Here is a 19,000-nt window from a genome sequence, read left to right on the forward strand (position 1 = left end):
GACAATTATCACATGTACTCACTCATAGGTAGTTTTTAAACATAAAACAAAGAAAGCCTGCCTACAAATAAATCACAATCCCAGAGAACCTAGACAACAATGAGGACCCTAAGAGAGACATACATAGATCTAATAATCTACATGGGAAATAGAAAAAGACAAGATCTCCTGAGTAAATTGGGAGCAAGGAGACCATGAGAGAGGGTTGAAGGGGAGGGGAGAGGCAGGGAGGGGAGCAGAGAAAAATGTAGAACTCAATAAAAATCAATAAACTTTTCTTAAAAAGGTGTATTAGTTTTGTTTATGCTGCGGAACATTTGATTAATGATGTAAAGATGTGTTGCGTTTGTTTACACTGCATTTGTTTAACTCTGAAGCTGTGATTCTTTGCCTGTCTAAAACACCTGATGGCCGAATAATAAAGAGCTGAACGGCCAATAGCGAGAGACAGGTGCAAGGATGGGCGGGGCTGGCAAGCAGAGAGGACAACTAGGAGAAAAACCCAGGCGGAACAATGAGAGAACTGGAGAGGAGGACGTCAGGGCCAGCCACCGTCAGCCACGGAGTAAGAGGTTATGAAGCCGAAAAGGAAAAAGCCCAGAGGCAAAAGGGAGGCGGGATCATTTAAGCTAAGGAAAGCTGGCTAGAAATAAGCCAAGCTAAGGCTGGGCATTTATTTATAATTATTAATAAGCCTCCATGTGTGATTTATTTGGGAGCTCGGTGGTGGGTCCCCCCCAAAAAGCCAAAAGCGTAAAACACCACACAACACCTCCACCACGTGGTTCAAGCTCAGTTTATCAGGCTTAGCAGGAAGGACCTTCACCTCATCTCTCCTGTCTCACCTGGGTTCTTCTGAGACAACAACACAAACCAAAACACCTCTTGAGAGGACCCGCGGCTGCCAGTTCCAGTGGGCTAGCCTGCCAGCAAGTTCCAGGGATTTGTCTGTCTTCACCTCCTAGTCACAGAGTTTAGCTTTTATTTACTTAGGTGCTGGGAACTGAATTCGGAACCTCTCACTTGAACAACAAGCACTTTAAACTGAGCCCTTCCCTGGCCCAGGGTTATAGTTTCCATTCCAAGCTTTTCTGCCATGCTTCCCACGAGAGAGGGATGCAGTGTTGCTTAACCTCAATGGTGAAAAAATCAAGTCCTTCCAGAAGCTGCCTTTGTGGGAATTTTGCAATACATACAGTAACTAACACACAGCCTCCTTCTTTAATCTTGCAGCCGTGTTGGGATTTGACCCAGATGCTTTCCTAGGCTCCCTTTTCATAGGAGGCTAAGTTCGCTAATTCTCTGGAGTAGCTGTTCTGGTCTCAGAGCTTGCCTTCTGTCTTCCAGACTCTGTGCCCACTCTCATCCCTCTGCCCTGAGCCCTTGGCTGCGCTTGGCCTCTTTCTGGAAAGCTGCTCCAGGACATGAAATGGAGCCCTGTTCTAGAAGAGCAACGTTCAAGGCTTTGGAAGGTTGGGGCCACCAAAACTGTGACTCTAACTTTTTTCTTTCTCTCTCTCTCTCTCTGAATAGCTCTCTCTACCTGGAACTCTACGTAGACCAGGCTGGCCTCGAACTCACAGAGATCCGCCTGCCTCTGCCTCCCAAGTGCTGGAATTAAAGGCGTGTGCCACCACATTCCAGCGGGCGACCTTAGACATGTCTTTTGTTCTTCCATCTGCCTCCTCACTGACAAAATTGGCCTGACCGACAGTCTTTTCCCGGCACTGTGATTGCGTGTTTGTACAGAAAGCACCCAGAGCCAAGTCTGGCTTTTCACCAGTGCTGTGTTTATTACTGAGAATAGACACATGGCCCAAGGCCCGGTTTTCCTAACCCAGAGAGGGGTGTGGTTGGGGCCTCCTTCCCCACCTGGCATTAGGGCTTAACCCTCGCTTGTCTGTTGGTGAGGAAGGAGGTTAGTCTTGCACGTCAGCCTAACCAAGCCCTAGGGGCACAGCAATGCAGAGCGTCTCTCCAGGGGCTCCTCTGCAGGGACACTGGAAAGGTTTCGCCAGGAAACCAGATGGGCCAAGAGGAAGGGCCTGGGATACCAGCAGGGTTCGGAGGCCCCACCTGGAAGAAGGGCGCTGTAGAAAGTCCTCTGAGNGGGGGGGGGGGGTCAGCTCCAGGCACAGCCTCTATTGGCTCCTCATTGTACAATGCTCCACTCCCCAAGACTGAGGCCTCTCCACCATCTGTCACCCCAGCTGGGAACAGTCAGGGGGCCTGAGAGCCTCTCCCAGCTCTGTGACTCAGCAAGAGCCTCCCTCAAAGTTAATCAGGCTAGGTTCCGGCTTTGTTCTGAGGCCAAGCCCTTGCTTCAGTAAAAGGATCCCATTTCATCCCCCCCCCCTGTCCACTCCCCTGCCACGCCCCACAGCAGCGCCTTCCGGGAAGACCACCAGTCAAGCCCCTCGGCGCCCACTTAGCCCCTTATGCCCCCAGCACGGGATTCATGACCAGGCGCAGGCTCTAGTGGCTTACTGGATAATATGTGCAGTTCCAGGTTTTTATTTCCGTTAAGTCACGGCCCTCAAAAGACAGCGGTATGCTGGGCGTGGTAGCACTTGACTTTAACCTCAATATTCTGGAGACAGACCGGCGGGAAGGCTCTGAGGTGGAGGCCAGCCTGGTCTACAGGGTGAGCTGCAGGTCAGACAGAACTACATAATGAGACCTTGACTCAAAATAAATAATAAGCCAGTGGTTAAGGACCCTTGGATGTGTCTGTGTGTGGGTATACGCACGCGAGTGCCTGGAGTTGAACTTGGGTCCTCTGCAGGAGCAGGCCCTTAGCAGCCGAGCTATGTCCCCCGGAGATTCTTTTTTTTTAATTTATTTATTCATTATGTGTATGACATTTTGCTTCCATGTGTGCCCACACACCAGAAGAGGCACCAGGTCTCATTACAGATGGTTGTGAGCCACCATGTGGTTGCTGGGAATTGAACTCAGGACCTTTGGAAGAGCAGTCAGTGAGTGCTCTTAACCTCTGAGCCATCTCTCCAGCCCTCCCCCGGAGATTCTTAAAGCCCTATAAATCTGGGGATTTGGATTTTTTTGGTAGAGGGTAGGTAGGGTCTGAGCACCAATATTTTTAAACATTCTTCACAATGTCTCAAAAAAAAAAAAAAAAGACTGAGAGCCACTCTGAAGGTGACCCCACTAGTCCAGGTTACCCTGGTTTACACAGATGTCAGGGTGTGGGGGAAGCTGGGCCTAGGGTTCAGGCCTGTCATCCCAGCACACAGGAAGTATGCAGGGACTGCAGTTTGAAGGACTGAGCTAGGTAGCAAGTTTCAGTTAGCTGAGTGTACTCAAAACTTCTATCTCAAAAACTCAACAGAACTAGGTGTGGTGGCTCACACCTTTAATTCTAGAGCTTGGGAGGCTCAGGTAGGTGGATCTCTGAGTTGGAGGCCAGCCTGGTCAAAGAAGAAAGTTTCAGGACAGCCAGCGCTACACAGGGAAACCCTGTCTCTAAGAACCAAAACAAAACGTCAGCAGCAGGAAATGTCTATCAGGGTTCTGTCATAGCTACTGTGGCTCTGAGCTCCTGGCAACGGAACTTCTGCAGGACTGAAAAATGGCTGTCCTGAAGCTACAGGTTTGTGGCCCGAGGGGTGGTGGTAGAGAAACCCATATTTTTGTTTATTTTTTTTTCTGAGATAGGATTTCTCTCTGTGTATCCCTGGCTGTCCTGGAACTTGCTCTGTAGACTAAGCTGGTCTCAAACTCACAGAGATCAGACGGCCTCTGCCTCTGAAGGTGCGCACAACCATCACCTGTTGGGGGAGCAGCCATCCTAAGCACACCAAGCTCAACAAGCCAGACGGCATCTGGAGTGCAGATTTTTCCTCCCTTACTCTGGGACTTTCTGGTCCAGGATAGCACCGAGCCAACTGTGAGGCTCATTGACAATGACCTGAATCCTCATCCCTGCCCTGTGCCCTGTGCCAACATTCCAGTTTGAACAGCCTCCCTCCTGTGGATAATAGTTCCGATTGCCCTGCGCTTCCTAGTTTAAGCTAACACTACCAAAGTTCACTTTCCTGCCTTCTCTGGTAAGAACCCTTCTCAGGTTCCCCCCTCCCACACACACAGCCTGAAGTCTCTTCATTTTTCTTTTTATTACACACACTTCCCAAGTTCTGAGATTACAGGCCTGTGACACCAACACCTAGAAACTATTCATTCTCCCATCCTTCCCCCAGCCTAGCTTCAAGTAGCTCCCTTTGTCCCCAGCACTGCTCTCTGCGTCAGGAGAGGACAGACAGTGAAAATGGTGACCCAGGCCAGCCACCAGATCGTCACCAGCTTTGGGTTTAAGAAAAGATTCACGTTCAGTATAAGCAGGGACACTCCTTCAGTGACTTCACCTTCCACCATGTGAATTTGGGGATTTGAACTCAGCTCATCAGTGAGGCTTGGTGGCAATCTCACTAGCCCCTCCGAGGGAAAATCTTAACCAACCTATGCCCAGGTTGGCAGCCCATGCTGTAGTATTGTAGCATAGGCACGCCAGGCTAGGGAAGGCTAGAGACCCCGGAAGAAGACGACGACAATCTTAACCTGAGCTAGGTCACTTTGTGGTAGGGGGATAGCTTGGTGGCCTCACCATGTGCCAAGGTGCTCTGCCAGCCCAGAACTTTGCCCCCAAGGTGTTACAAATAAATGCCAATCACCAAAGGTGAGTGTGTAGAGTAGAATGGGCTCAGAACTTCTGATCTAGGGCCAAGTTTTCTCTCCCGGACAAGTCTTGCCTGGGACTTTCTTCTTTTTTTCTTTTTAACTTTTCAGTCTGTGAGTGTACATATGAGGAGCAGGTGGCTCGTGGAAGTCAGAAGAGGGCATCCAATCCCTCAGAGTTAAAGCAATTGTGAGCCACCATGTGGATGCTGAGAATTAAACTCAGGACCTCTGGAAGAGCAGTGTTCCTAACCTCAGAGCCATCTCTCTAGCCACCGCCCCCCCCCCCTCGCCAACACACATACTCTGTTTAAGAGTCTTATTTTGCTGGTAGGCTGACCTTGAACTTGGGATAAAACAATCTTCACACCTTTGTTTCCCAAGTAGATGAGACTAGGGGTTCACATGCTCCCCCATATCTGGCTTCTGGCTGACATTTAAGCCTATCCACACTGTCTCCCAGGCTTTACTGGAACTTGGATCTGAGGCATAACCAACTCCTACTTGAAGTAACCCAACCCACCAAGGGTTAAGTATCTTTGATTGACTCATTGTAACCTGAGCCATCAGGGTCTAATTCAGTCATTCTGCTCTGGAAGGTTGACCAGGCGTCTGTGTCACCATCACTAGAGGCAATATGGCTTGTGAAGCCATGGGACACAGAGAATATGGGTGGGGTTGTTGCTGTTCAGGAAACAACACCAATAGACATTCAAAGGTAAAAGCATTTTCCATAGCCTGAACTAGTGACCAACCCTGGCTACACGAGAAGCTGGGAGTGGGGCAATCACCACAGGAGGACTGAGCAACCAGCACCTAGGCACACAAGGTAATAGCTGTCCTGCCCAACGGCCCCACCTCAGGGCAGGGTAGATATATACCAAAGGCATAAGAAGACAGTTTCCGGGAGAGCCAGCCAGTGCTCCTGTGATGGCCAGCCCTCTTCTCTGCCCCAAGGGTCCTCAGGTAGGAAGCTGAGAACAGCTAGCTGCCTCAATTACCATCTCCTATCAGAGATCCCAAGGCCCCAGAATCACAGGCTGGTTGTCTGAGCTTACTGTTCTCACTTTCTCTTTCCCAGAGACGCTTGTTCTCACTAAACTCTGCGCCTTCTGGAAATCAAAGCCAACCTTCTGATCGCCCTGCTAGCCAGTGCTCAAGTGACTGGCCAAGGCCGGTTCTGTTGGCACAGCCCTGCACAGGGCAGCAGGAAAGCTTCTACAACTGGTAGAAAAGGGAACCGAGGGGGTCAAGTCACATGCCAGTCATTCAAGAAGAGAAAGCAGAGCCTGGGTCCTCAGGGAGTGAGGGCAGGGAAGTAAGATCAAAGATGGAGTCTGAATGGAAGCTGTAACTTTTTCTAATTGGCTTTTGTTATTTGAGACAGGATCTTACATTGTAGCTCAGGCTGGCCACAAACCTCTGGAGACCCTCACTTCAGCAACTGAAGTGCTGGGATTAGAGGCGTCAACTGTGTCTGGCAAGGTTCCCCTATCTGCTTGCTTTCTTTCTTTCTTTCTTTCTTTCTTTCTTTCTTTCTTTCTTTCTTTCTTTCTCTTTCTTCCTTTCTTTTTCCTTTTTTAAGAAAAAAGTGTGCTTGGGGCTAAAAACAGGGTCTTGGGTATGTAGTTATGTAGTGAAACTGAGTTACACCCCATCCACCAGTTTGTAGAGTCCTTGCCTAAAATGCATGAAGGCCTAGGTCTGAGGCCCAGCACTGAACAAAACTGATAGCGGTAGCAGACATCTCTGTCAGCATTCACTCAAGAGGTGGAGGCAAGAGGATCAGATGTTCAAGGTCATCCTGGGCTACAGAGAGAGTTCAGGACCACTTAGGAAACAGGAGACCCTTTTTCATAAAAATAAAAGCCAACGACATAAACCAGAAACAAGAAGGGGGGGGGGCTCCCACATGAGGCTTAAGAGCTTCCGGCCTCAAGGCATCCTTCTGCTTCAGCCTCCTGAGTAGGTTGCTAATAATGTCTGCAGCTGGGCCTGACCAAGTACCCCTCACCTCCAATCAGAGGCTTAAGGTTTGGGGGGGATGATATTGGCAGGGCGTTTCAAAACCCAGAACACTACTAGAAAGTGAAACCTCCCAAGGCAGAGCTGCCAACGCCCTCCTTCCTGCCCTTTGTAACTAAGGGGTTCTGCCCCCACCCCAAGGCACTGGAGAGCAGGATCTTTAGAGAACCATGGGCCAAACATCTCCTCAGGGGTTGTAGTCTGGGGGTCTGGCCCGGGGGGCAATCCCGTACTCACATTTAGCTGTGTAGCTAGCTGGCTGCTGGCCGCTGGAATTTCCCTCACCAACTCTGGGGATGACTTCCCCATAGGGCTGGACAGGCAGGGGTGGAGCTTAGATTTAAAGGGCCCTGCAACTGGATCTTTTCCCCCACCAGGCTGCTTCTGAAGACACTAGGGCTGGGTCCATACTCAGCAGCACTTTCTGCCTCAGTACCATCTGGTGGGGCTGGACTGAGACTAAGAAGGCTCAGAGGACCTAAGCGGAGGTCGCTACGGTGATGGCTGGGTACACTGTTGCCCTATCTGGCTTCAATTTCCCAGTGTGGAGGAATACAGCTGTTTCCGCCCAAGTGAGAACAATTGCCTGGGTCCAGTGGAAGTCTCTGCTAAGAAAAGACCAATCTGTATCTTTTATTAAGACTCAGCAAACCCAGCTTAGAACTGCAGGGAGACATTCAACAGAGCACACTCTCCCACAAGGCACTGCACTGGGAGCTTGAGGCTTTCCTCTGTGACAAGTTTCCCGAGTCTGAGCTGGGAAAGGCTGGCCACACCCAGCAGCAAAGGTCTGCACCTGCAGGCCATGGCAGCAACAGTCAGTACTTTCGCTGCCTGGGGAAGAGACTGCTGCTCCCTGAGGATCGGAGTGGAGGGCTGGCAGGGCCGGGACCCTCTGAGTCTAGGCTGAAGAGGTCTCTCCCAGTCCGAAGGATCTGTTCCTCTAGTTTCTTATGCCGCTTCATGTCCGAGAGGACCTTATCCAGGCGGGCCTCGCGTTTTTGGCTCCGGGCCGTGCTCCCTAAGAAGGTAGGAAAACGGGAGAGGACTGAGGCAGTGAGCACCTCCCTGCCCCCACTAGTAGAGACTTTGTTGGGCATTCATGTTAGGCCTCAGCGCAGAAGAGCTAATGCTTCAGGCTGGGCTAAACACAGGATGACTGACCCCCATAATGCGATGCCTAGGGGACATACCTAGCAGGGGTGGCTGGGGTGTGTGTGCAAAGGTCCTGGGGCACTGGGGTGGAGAGAGTGGACAGACTCTCCCTGGACATGCTCGTCCTCCCTACAATGGAATCGTCTGGAGAACTATAAGCAGAGAAAGACAGGACATCACCTAAAGGGACTACTCTGGCAGCTGAGACCAGAAGCGGGGAGACTGAAGCTAATGGAACTTGCCGCTGGCTGGACCAATGACTCTGAGAGTAAATTCTAGGAAGGCACGTGGGCGGGATAGTGGGTCAGTGCTGGTGCTGGACACAGCACTACATAATTGTGTTCTGGAGAATAATGACCAGGGGACTCTGGATTTCTGGGAAGACGAAAGGAACAGAAAATCTGGTGGGAAGGTCTGTGGGTCTCTTCCAGGGAAGTAAGCACTGACTAAGCCAGCGACCCTGCCACCCTGTCTGCTCCTTCCTGCAGCTGGTGTACCACTCTGGGGTACGCAGAAGCCCCTTACCTCCCCTCAATTCTCCCCTCTTACTCGTACCTGGCGTGCGTCTCCTGTCAATCAGGGAGTCCTTCGGTGTCATGGGCTCATCGTCAAAGTCAAATTCTGTAGGCATGTGCGGCCTGAGACGGTGAACAGAGAACGAGGGTGAGGGTGGCCCTCCCAAACACCTTTAGGTACACCCCCGCCTGAGGGCTCGTCCTTTCCCGCTCTCCCCTCCCTCCAGTTTCTGTGCTTAGGAGAGTGGTCCCAGGGACAGCGTTTAAAGTTATGGCCTCACTTTTCCTCCTCCTCCTCTTTGGCCTCCGGCTCCTCATCTGATCTCTCCTCTTCACTCTGGGCTTCAGGAGTAGGGGGCCGGCGGGGCAGGATCTCCGCTTGAAGCTCCAGAGTACCTTGGGCTGCCAGCAGTTCGTAGAGTCGCTGGATTTCGGAGGGTGGGGGCATCCAGGACTGCCCATTGGCCGGCAGCTCCACCTCCTCATCGCTGCAGGGCACGCACCAGTCTTCGGATTCTCCCTCGGCGCGCTCGTCGTCCGCAGCGCTGGGGGCTTCTAGTGCCTCCTCAGCCCTGGATCCCTCACGCCCGGCCTCCTCCTGACCTCCTTGCTCCTCTTCCTCGGCCTTACTAGCCGAGACGGAGGGACCTCCGGTGTCCTCCACCGCCAGAGCCTGGAGGCCGGAAGTCACTTCCCCTTCTTCAGACAGAGGCGCCGCTGTGCTGCCTGCAATGGTTCCATGGCCCAAGGACATAGAGCACTAGGGAAGCCCAGCAATATAGGAGAGTCTGGAGTACCAAACCAGGGTGCCTCCCCAAAAGGATTGCGATCCCACCGGGTTTTACGAAATCTGCAAGCAGTCAGTCCAACACTGACTGCGGCCAGAGCACCGTCCCCAGGAGGGGGCGCTCAGATCCCGGCAAGGGCAGACCCCACCCCACGGATCCAAATCCAGAATCCTGCCGTTCCCGGGGACCCGCAGAAACCACGCTCGGAGCTGGAAAGGGAAGTGCCTGTTTTCTCGCTTTCACATCGCCCTCTCCAACACCGGGACGGGAGTCATTTCCTTGGACCTCGCAGACCTAGTTCGCGTCAACTCCGCGGCCGTACAAACCTGGAGCTAAAACCCGCCTCCCAGGCTGCGCAGGGTCGCAGCACGCAGGCGCAGAGAAATGGCGCGCGGAGACTCCACTCAAAGCTACTCGAAAGAGGAAAGAGAAAGCTTGCGCATGTGCGGTAGGCCCGTAGGCATCACTAGCTTCGGCCCACACTAAAGATGGCCACTGCGGCAGCGCATGCGTATTTCGTTCACTAGGGCCTGCCAGAAAGCAGTGCCTTGACTCTGCAAACGAACACAGGGACCAACTGAGGCGAGTCTCATGCATTCTCTGTTTATTGGTTTTAAAACTCATGCAGCATTCAGCATACAAAAAGGGAGACTCAGTTTAATTGTTTTTAAAAGGAATTTTAGTTTCCCCCAACTTTTTTTTTTAAAGAAACAAAAAAAAACCCACCAACTCCGAAATGCATCGCAGCTGGCTCCCTGCCTCCTCAGAGGGCTGTCACGTGCAACAAACCTCCCTCATTCTCTTAGAATAATCACAGAGCTCCTCCACCCCTCCCTCGCTCCCTGTAGCTGGGAACTTTGGTCCTTTTCTTTTTCTTTTTAAATATGCCTGTTTACAAAGCAAGTGAATGGCCCAAACCCCTCAGACCTTCAAACAAGAAACTCTGAGGTTATAATTAAGCCCAAATGGGCAGGTCAACTCAGGCTGACCCTTTAGCCGCTGCGGCACTCCTTTCTCCCCTGGATGTTCAGAATAAGGACTTCCACTCTGGTGCAAGTCCCCCAGGAGAGGCCTGGCTGGCCAACTTTGCGACCCAATAGGCACCTTGGGGATTGGGATCTGGGTATGTATGGTCTGGGCCCGGGTGGTCCCCAGCAGAGAACAGTCAGAGCCCCTAGTTAGGCAGTCCACTTCCCACACCATCCTTCCTCCCTCAGCCTGACCTAAGTACTGCAGTTTTTGCAGACTAAATGGTGGCAGGAGGGTTGAAGATGGAAAGATGAGAAGGCAGAAGGGGTCAGGGGATGTGGCAAGGGGAAAAGGTGTTAAGGAAGGGAAGGGAAGAATGGGTTAGATACCAAGACAATGAAAGTTAGGAGGTCAAGGTTAATTACGGTGCAGAGGGTTCCAGAGGCAGGAACAAGTGTTGAGGGGAGGGGGGGATGCAGAGGTGCAGAGTACAATTTGGATGTTCAGGAGGCTTCCAGAAGTGCAGAGAGGTTTTTCAGAGTGCAGGGTTAGGGAGGCCAAGAGGCAGGAGGGGAGATCCGCAGGCAAAAGTGCAGGGAGAAAGGGAGCCAATGGCTGGCAGTGGAGCCTGGCAGGATGCAGGAGCAGGACATAAGCTGTAAACAAGGCTGCTCAGGCTCCCTTGGTCCCTAGGGATGGGGGCCAGGGCCATGGACTGGGCATCCCCCAGAGTAGGGATGGACCCAAGACAGCTCCCAACAGGAAGAAAAGTCTTGGAAGGCAGGGCAGAGCCCCTCACTTATACACTGTGGGAGAGGAGAGGGAAAGACAGACAGGGAAAGAGACAGGAAGAGACAAAGGAATAGAGAGAGCAGGGCCAGGGGTTAGTAAAGCTGCCCTTGTCAGCCCTTCCACTCCTCCCTTTCCTGTCCCCGACCCCCACTCACCGCCCAAGTTGATGACGCAGGAGGCGATGATGATGAGGACCCCCCCCACCAGCGCCACGATGCTTAAGAGCTTGGCTACTCGGCCCAGACGTTGAGCCCCATCCACGTCCCCCTGTTGCAGGCTGTTCCGGGACTAGGGTGAGGGTGAGGGGTTTGGAGGTATCATGGCCCAGGTCAGCAGGAGCCCGCCCAGCAGGGATCAGGTGAGAGTCCAGAGGAAGGAGGTCAGCCCCGTGGGGTGAAGAAAGGAAGGATTGGGAATGCAGGAGGAAGAGGGCACAGGTCAGCAAGGTTATAGGAAACATCTTTCTAGTCCCCCCTCCCTCGCTTGAAGGGGCAGAGCAGGACAGGATTGGAAGGTTAGGTCCTGAGGAGAGGCAAGCAAAGGCCCAGAAACTGGGAAAGTGGGATCCATGCAGAGAGGTGAGGGAAGGTGTCATTATTGGGGCTCTCTTCTGGCACTGGCAGGAAGTTGGGAGCCACAGTATCCCTGGGGACAGGGTCCCTTGGAGCTCACCATGACGGCATAAGCGAAGGCCACAATGTTGACAGGCCACATGGGGCAGAAGCAGGACAGGATGGCAAGGATGATGTAGTCCCGGGGTTTCTGGGTGCCATCACCCCCTTCCACCCCAGGCCCTGCCAGCTGGGAGCTGGGATGGCGGCTCAGGCTACCTCGTGGAGATCCTGGGTGCCCACTATGAGCCCTTCCTATTCTGTCCTCCTCGACCAGCTTCTGCAGCACACGAGGGGGAGCCCCATTGGCTGGTGGTGTTTTAGTTGAGGGTGGCGAGTGAGGCTCGGGGGCTGGACCCTCTTCCCCATCACCAGCCTGAAGGGGAACCACTGCTCCATTTTCTTGCTTTTCCCCTATACTTTCTGTCAGGATCTCAGGGGTAGAGTCCTCTTGGGTGGGGGCCTCTGGCTGAAGGGGTAGTTTAGGAGAAGGCTGGGGAGCTGGCTGAGGGTCTGACTGGAAAGCAGGCTCTGAGACTGACTCAGGAGGGGCTGCAGACTGTGGCTCAGACTCCTGCTCTGCTGCGGCTTCTTTCCTTGCATCTGGTTTGGGTGCTGGCTCTTGGCATGCCTCGCTGGGGCTGGGGCTGGGGCTGGGGCTGGGCTTGGATTCTTCTCCTGGGTTTAAGCTGAGGTCTGTGGCCTGGGCTGTTTCGGGGGCCTCAACTGGGGTCTCTGTGGTTTCTGGGGCCAGCTCAGCCTTAGGCCCTGAGTCCACAGGGGCTGCAGTGATACCTGGGCCTGGCTGAAGGGCCTCTGGCTGGTCTGGAATCTCTGCTACAACCTGGGCAGGACCTAGTCCAGTTTCAGAATGGTCAGGTCCTTCTCTCTGGGTCTTGGAACTATCTTCTACCCCCTTCATTTCAGGGACCTCAGAGCTGCTGGCTGCCATCTTAGAGAAGGGAGATAGGAGAGGGCCCGTGGGGAAGAGGAAACAGCAGTGACAGTGGCAAATCCTGGAAGAGGAGGAGACAGGTTTGGTGAGGAAGAAGAGGGCTCTCATCACCAAGGGCCAAGGCTAGCCTGTACTGTCCCTAGGGAGAGGAGGAAAAGTTGGAGTTCCCTTTGCTTTGAGGTGGGACACCCTTGGTGGAGAAGTGTTCTACCAAAAGTCTGCTTGGAGAGTCCCGGGAAGACAATCCCCTTTTAAACAGAACCGCCCTAGGTCTGTTCCTGAATCCATCCAACACAGTCAACAAGACCCAGACTCTCCAATCCCACCCCGAAGGTACCCCAGCTCATCAAAATCTGTGCATATAACCGACACTCCAACAGGCAGACAGACAGCGAACCCCACACATTCTGTTCCTTTTGTGCCCTTCCCTCTTTTCTGGGCGCCACCTGAGCAGTGCGGGGTTTTCCTGCTGCGCATTTGGGCTCAAATAGCCCCCCCTCCTCCCCGCCCCTTTCTAGAGAGACCTAGCATCTTGTCCGTCCCTTCTCAGCCCTCCTTTTAGGGGTTCCCTTGCTGCCTTCAGAGAGGCCGAGGGGGAGGGGATCTTCTCCCGATGGCATGGCGCACCCAGCACCACCCTCTAGTTCGCCTGGCACCTGCATTCCCATGCCACCCAGCTGTCTGTCGTCCACTCCTACCAGCGGCCTCAGTTCGTCCCAGTCTCATCCGCTGCCAGCCTCGGGACTGCTCCTGCGTCCCGCCGCCACTGCTGCTGCAGCAGCCGCAGACCGGGAGGGAACAAGTCTGTGAGCAATGAAGGGAGGTGGCGGATCTCCCCTCCTCTCTCCTCCGGGTTTGCTCGGCCCTTCTTCTCTGGTCCCCTCCCCTAAGCTGCACTGCTGCCGCGCCGCCCCCGCCCCTAGCACGCCTCCTGCCCCTCCCGGACAGCACAAGGGAGCCTCGTGCCAGCTCCGTGTTACCTGGGTAACCAGCCCGGGGACCACTCGAGCCCCCTCCCTGCCCTTTCTCACGCGCATCTCCTGGTGGGGCACCCCCTTCCCAAGTCCTCGGCCCCTCCCGCCAACGGTCACCGGGGGATCCTGGCAGAGACCTGGGTTTGTGAGGAGGCCGACCAGTGGACTGGGAGGAGGCACCCTGAGCAGCAAAGATGGGTTAAGGAGACAGCTCTAAGTCTGGGGCGGCTGCAGGGGTACCGCGTCGGGTTTCAAGAGAGGGGAGCCTGCAGAACTAAAAGCCTTGCTACTTGAGGAAAGCAACAGCAATGCCTGATGGAAAGCTTAAGGGAGGGTTTATGGAAAGGTCTGAGCAAAACCCAAAAATTCCAGCAAGCTAGGCAGATGCGCTGGGCCACACTGGAATGGGTAGGGCAAGCAGTCCACGACCACCGTGGTAGAACTGAATAGTTTACCCAATGGCTTCTGCACCTGCGCCAACCATGGCCTCTGGGATCTAAACGTGCAGGCATTTGGCAGGGCTCTATACAGCCTGCTGCTGGGTTTTGGAAGGGAGGATAGCATGAATAGCCAGCTTGGGCATCAGAAATCTCCAGTGGGTATTCCCTAGAGACCTGGAAATTGCTCCCCACAGCCTCAGGATTCTTGGGTTCACCCTAAATCGGTGCTATCTAGAGACTGTACCTCAGGAGGGGAGTCAGCATTTTGCAGGGCAAGAAAAGTTGAGAAAAGATGAAGGCCAGCAAAGAGCTCCCTCTTCTCCCTACAGGGGTGAGGTGCACATACGATGGGGGCACGGGGAAGATAACTTAGGAACCCAGAGACAAATTTTTATTTAAAATTTATTGTAATGGGGTCTGCGCAAAAGGAGGGAGGGGAAGGAGGGAAACATGCAAGGGACACAGGAACACGATGACATGGCCAGGGCCACAGCTTCTGTTGTGGGAAAGAGGAGAAAAGACCAGGGCTGGAGCTGGGGTGGAAGAGGGAAGGGGGAGACACCGTGGCTGCATTCCCCCACCCCCAGGAAGCACCTCTTGTCCCTGGCTCTCCTCCTTTACCCTGGCCCCCTAAGATTCCATCTCTCTTGTTCTGCCTCTGGCCCTAGTGGCTCCTTCTGATGCTCCCCTTGGCTTTTCCCTGGAGATACTACAGTAGATGTTAGGGTTTAGTCACTCCACCTTGCTGAAAGTATCCCTCTGCCTTCCCTGGTTCTGCCCCTCAATACCACTGTATCCTTCCCTTTGGGACAGAATCTTAATCCCCCTCCTCTCTCTCCTCCCTCCCCCTGGGAAAAAACAACAACAAAAAAAGAAAGCACCAACTCCCCAGGAAGGGGCAGCAGACAGTAGGAGAGGGGACTCAAGGAGGAGAGCACAGGACCTTCTAGGGAAAGGCTCACAAATCCCTGGGAGGAAAGGCAAGGGTTAAAGGTTGAGGGCAGTGGCTGCTGCTGTCCTCTGCCACCCCTGCTCACTGTCCAAGGGACTTCAACACAACTTAGGGGACAGGTGTTTGTAGGGTCAGCTCTGATAGGGAGAAGAAAGGAGCAGGAGAAACATTGTTAAAACCTAGTGAATTCCTTCTTCCTCCTCTGTCTGGAGGCTCCGTGGCTGATGGAGAGCAGTGAGTTGGTGGGAAGAGGAGACTGTACCAAGAAGAGCTTTCCTCCACTCTTCCCCTCTTCCCCATCAACCTGGAGCTCACCAGGGCTGGGAGGGAAGTGGCTGAGAGCTCACTGGTACCCCCTCTGCCCCAGAGAGGGAGCCCACAGCTGTAGGAGGGGCTGCCACTGCTGCCGCCGCCGCCGCCGCCGCTGCTGCCGCCGCCATTGGACAAACCTCACCAGTACCTACAGTGAGAAACACCAAGGATCACAGCACAACCTGAATGGCAAGAAACATGTTCCATATCCCAGACTTCCCAACTATTTCCCTACTTCCCCTGGGACACAGCCGTTACTCACTTCCTATCTGGCCCCCAGAAGCTTTGGCCTGCCTGCTTACCCCGACAGCAATTCTGTACTGCCCTCTCTGGACCCCAAGTCTCCCTAAGCTGAGTGACAGATTGGCATCCCTGGCCTTCCTGAGATCCCCTATTGGGCCCTTTGAACTCCCCTGTCCCACACATCCCATCCTGCCCCCCCAGCCATGTCCCACGCCTTGCCTGGTGGGTGCAGGGGTCCCCCTCAGCAGGTAGGCTGTGGCTGGGGGGCATCTCCCGGGATAGGAGGGGCGGCCCCCCCCAGATGGGTCTGCATGTGGCCGGCCAGCTGGGCAGGGGTCTTGCAGTGCACGCTGCACAGTTTGCACAGGATGCGGTCAGCCCGCGGGGCCTGGAGCCCATGGTCCTTCACCGCGTGGATGCGCAGGTATGCTGCTGTGGTGAAGCCTATGGGGGGGGTTGGGATGGGGGGTGGGGGTCAGCCTGGTGGAGACCCCAGAGACAGGGCTGTTCTCCTAGGCTGGGGACACCCTCCTCACGTGGCACTGTCCTCCTCCCACCACATCCTTGGTAGGCTGGGGCCAACTACTCCACTGGGACATAGCCCTTCCCTGAGCTTGGGGCCTGGTTTGAAAGGTGCCTGTTCCTTGATCCTTAGCAGTATTCTACAGAGATCTTCCCCCATAGCCAGGAAACCTCCCATTCGACAGGACACTGTTGCCTAGCTTTTTGAAGGGTTGACTCTCAGTAGAGACGGCTGTGTCCCCCCTCTCCAGTGCCCCGTCTCAGCTCATTTAGTGAACTACCCACACTGAAAACAGCTCTCTCTGCTACTGGGCAGGGTGTGTGCTACACCCGTGCTGCTGTGCTCCACCTGCCCCAGGAGCTGGAGACAAGAACTTGTGGCTGCGAAGTTGAAACCTTGGGGGACTGGTTTTCTTGAGCCCTCCCACTTCATTCTCCCCAGGCGCACCCAGGAGGGACTCTGGGCACAGAATTTAGCGAGCTCCGTTAGTTCTTACAGTGCTCTTCTACATGCCACGAGCTCTTGGCTACAGCGCCCTTAACCCCCCACCTGTGACCACACCAGCTTCGTGCCCACCCACCCCACTTTGTCCCTGCCCTCCTGCCATCCCTTAGCATGTACCTTTGTTGCAGAGCTCACAGACATGGTGAGGGCCTTGGCTGTGCACCTTCATGTGGTCCGAAATATAAGCCGAGCTCAGCATCTTGCCACACACATGACATGGCACCTTCTCCTCGTGTCGTACTGTGTGCGCCCGGAGTCGATCCTTCGTAGCAAAAGCTGCCTCACATTTCTGGGGGGGAGGGCGTGGGGGGGTCACAGGAGAGTTAAAGCTTCGGGGAGTAGAGAGAAGGGAGCAAGATAAAGGGATCAGAGCCTTGGGGGTCTTTGATCTGTAGGAAATGGGCGTGAGATGACCAGGCCTTGAAGGAGAAATGCGAAAATGGAGTGAAAAGGCAAAAAGAGAGAGAAAAAGGGGGTCTGAGAGGTTGAACTCAGACAGCTACAGTGAGGATCAAAATCATGAACACCAGGACAGGAGGCAGCGGGCTTCCTACCTCACATTTGAAGGGCCGCTCTGTTGAGTGCACTTGTCTGACGTGACTGTTGAGGTGATCCGGCCTAGGGATATGTTGAGGTGGGGGAGGGGGGTTAGGGCTAAGGTTCCAAGGTGAGGTGTGTCTCAAATCTGTCTAGCTTCCTCCAAAGTGCCTTTCCAAAAGCCCCAGCGTTTTCCCCCAGAGCTTCGGTCCTTAGGCAGGAAATCCCTCAAGCCGGGATTCCATCTCGGCCCGGAGGCAGCTTTCCTTCAGCTCAAGGACCCACCTCCTGTAAAGTACCACCCCCTGCTCCCAGTAACCACGAGGCTCACTTCCCTCCTCCCTGGGAGTGGTTCCCGTCCCTAGCATCGGGAGCCGCCTCCCCACTAGGCAAAGACAGGCCCCCTCGTTGCCCTCCCCCCACCATCGGCCTAGTGGGCAGCCGAGGCCCCTGCACACCGGGAGAAGCTCTTGCCACAGTGGGAGCAGTTGTAGGGCTTGTGCACAGCGCCGTCATGTGAGCGCACGTGGTAACTCATGCGGTCCTTGCGCTTGAAGCGCTGCTGGCACACAGGGCACTGGTAGGGCTTCTCGTCCGAGTGCGACAGCTTATGTCGGTTCAGGTGGTAGACGTCGCGGAAGGCCTTGCCGCACATCTCGCAGGCGTGATTCTTCCGGATGCGCTTTCCAGAGGCAGTCGTGGTCACAACGCCACCGGGCGCCACGGCGGCTGTGCCTCCGCCAGCCCCGGCTTCTCCCCCTCCCCCGCTGGCCCCGCTCAGCTGGGGCACGCTCAAGAGGCTCAGGGGCACCATGGTGGGCATCTTCATAGCACCCGAAGGGACCCGGCCAGCCTTGGCTCCTGTGTGGATGGCTTCGTGCCTCCGGAGGTTGTAGCCGTTCTTGAACTCCTTGGCGCACAGGGCGCAAATGTAGGGCCCCTTGCTCTTTGTCTTCTTCTCCAAGACAGATGCAACAGGGGCCACAGCGACTGTAGAGGTTGGGGCGACGACTGCGGTGGCTGCCGCGGCAGCAGCGGCGATGGTGGCGGCCGCGGCGGGGGGCGCGGCTTCGGCGGCGGGTGCGGAGACGGCAGGGGGTGGCGGAGGAGGCGCCGGAGGCTGCTTCAGGGCCGCTGTGTCCACGGTGGAGGCGGCAGCAGGGGCTGGGGGTGCAGTAACCACTGCAGCGGCGGCCGCCGCCGCGGCTGCAGCCGCCGCGGCCGATTCCTGCGCAGCGGCGAGAACCGGGAGCAAGTCCACTTGGAGGGGCTCGGCCGCCGGGGCCTGGGGCGTGGGTGGGGGCGCCGGTGCGGCCTGCAGAGACAAGGCGCCGTGTGGGCCGCGGTCGCTGGTCGGCGCCTGCCCGCCCGGCCCGGCCCCTACTCACCTGGAATGGACTCTGGGCGCAGCCCTGGGAGGCAAAGAAGCGGGACTGGAGCTCAGCCCCGACCTGCAGGGGGTTCTGGGCGTGACCCTGAGGTGGCGGGAAGGAGTTCATGAGGCCGCCCACCCCCCGGGAGTCCAGGCCCAGCACGGGGAAGGGGGGGGCCAGCAGCGTGCAAGGGAACACGGGGAACATGGCCTCGGCCACAGTGGGGCCCCCGGAGCTCAGCGGGAGCCGGGGGCACGGGCCGCGCGGGGCCCGGGCTCGGGGCGCCGCCCCCGGCCGGCCGGGTTGGGCCGAGCCGAACGCATGGCCCGAGGGCCGCCCCGCCGCCCGCGCACCCCGGCCGGCGGGAGGGAGGGAAGGAGGGCGTCTTGTGGGGCGCGGAGCGCGGCGGCGGCGGCGACGCCCCCTGGGTGGGGGCGAGAGGCCCCGCGGGGCCGAGGGCCGGGGCCGGGGGCGGGGGGCCCGGGCGGCGGCGGCGGCGGTGGCGGCAGTTGGAGCCTGGCGGGGCGGGGTGGGGGGAGCGAGGGAGCAGCTTCGGCCCCCGCCGCGCGCGCGCGCCCAGCCGGCGCCTCGGGGAGGGCGGGGGAGGGCGCGAGGGAGGGAGGGGGACAGCTGCGCGCGC

At 55.9% G+C, this 19,000-nt stretch overlaps 4 protein-coding genes across 5 annotated transcripts in view; all 4 read right to left on the reverse strand.

Annotated features, from left to right (window-relative positions):
• Mvp (major vault protein) overlaps positions 1-7,089 on the reverse strand; it is a 28,446-nt gene extending 21,357 nt beyond the window's left edge. Inside the window, 1 exon segment of the mRNA XM_050165987.1 lies at positions 6,955-7,089. Within this exon segment, the coding sequence (XP_050021944.1) occupies positions 6,955-6,956 (2 nt within the window). The 5' untranslated portion in view covers positions 6,957-7,089.
• A 219-nt stretch (positions 7,090-7,308) lies between these two features.
• Positions 7,309-9,569, reverse strand: Pagr1 (PAXIP1 associated glutamate rich protein 1). The gene is made up of 3 exons (XM_050165990.1): positions 8,669-9,569; positions 8,428-8,510; positions 7,309-7,738 (listed from the first exon to the last, which is right to left on the reverse strand). The coding sequence occupies exons 1-3, from the start codon at positions 9,139-9,141 to the stop codon at positions 7,536-7,538; spliced, it is 759 nt and encodes a 252-aa protein (XP_050021947.1). The 5' UTR covers positions 9,142-9,569; the 3' UTR covers positions 7,309-7,535.
• A 197-nt stretch (positions 9,570-9,766) lies between these two features.
• On the reverse strand, positions 9,767-13,503 carry Prrt2 (proline rich transmembrane protein 2). Of its 2 annotated transcripts, XM_050165989.1 has the most exons (3): positions 13,201-13,502; positions 11,609-12,563; positions 9,767-11,224 (listed from the first exon to the last, which is right to left on the reverse strand). In XM_050165989.1, the coding sequence occupies exons 2-3, from the start codon at positions 12,497-12,499 to the stop codon at positions 10,940-10,942; spliced, it is 1,176 nt and encodes a 391-aa protein (XP_050021946.1). In that variant the 5' UTR covers positions 12,500-12,563; positions 13,201-13,502; the 3' UTR covers positions 9,767-10,939. The 2 variants fall into 2 exon arrangements, with proteins under 2 accessions (XP_050021946.1, XP_050021945.1); XM_050165988.1 differs by having other exon boundaries at positions 11,609-13,503.
• A 797-nt stretch (positions 13,504-14,300) lies between these two features.
• On the reverse strand, positions 14,301-18,859 carry Maz (MYC associated zinc finger protein). The gene is made up of 5 exons (XM_050165996.1): positions 18,376-18,859; positions 17,446-18,302; positions 17,005-17,068; positions 16,568-16,739; positions 14,301-15,328 (listed from the first exon to the last, which is right to left on the reverse strand). The coding sequence occupies exons 1-5, from the start codon at positions 18,565-18,567 to the stop codon at positions 15,180-15,182; spliced, it is 1,434 nt and encodes a 477-aa protein (XP_050021953.1). The 5' UTR covers positions 18,568-18,859; the 3' UTR covers positions 14,301-15,179.
• Between the last annotated feature and the right edge of the window lie 141 nt (positions 18,860-19,000).

Source organism: Alexandromys fortis, unplaced genomic scaffold (genome assembly GCF_014885135.2).
Source record: "Alexandromys fortis isolate MF-2015 unplaced genomic scaffold, M_Fortis_MF-2015_v1.1 scaffold_146, whole genome shotgun sequence".
In the NCBI taxonomy this organism is placed as follows: Eukaryota; Metazoa; Chordata; class Mammalia; order Rodentia; family Cricetidae; genus Alexandromys; species Alexandromys fortis.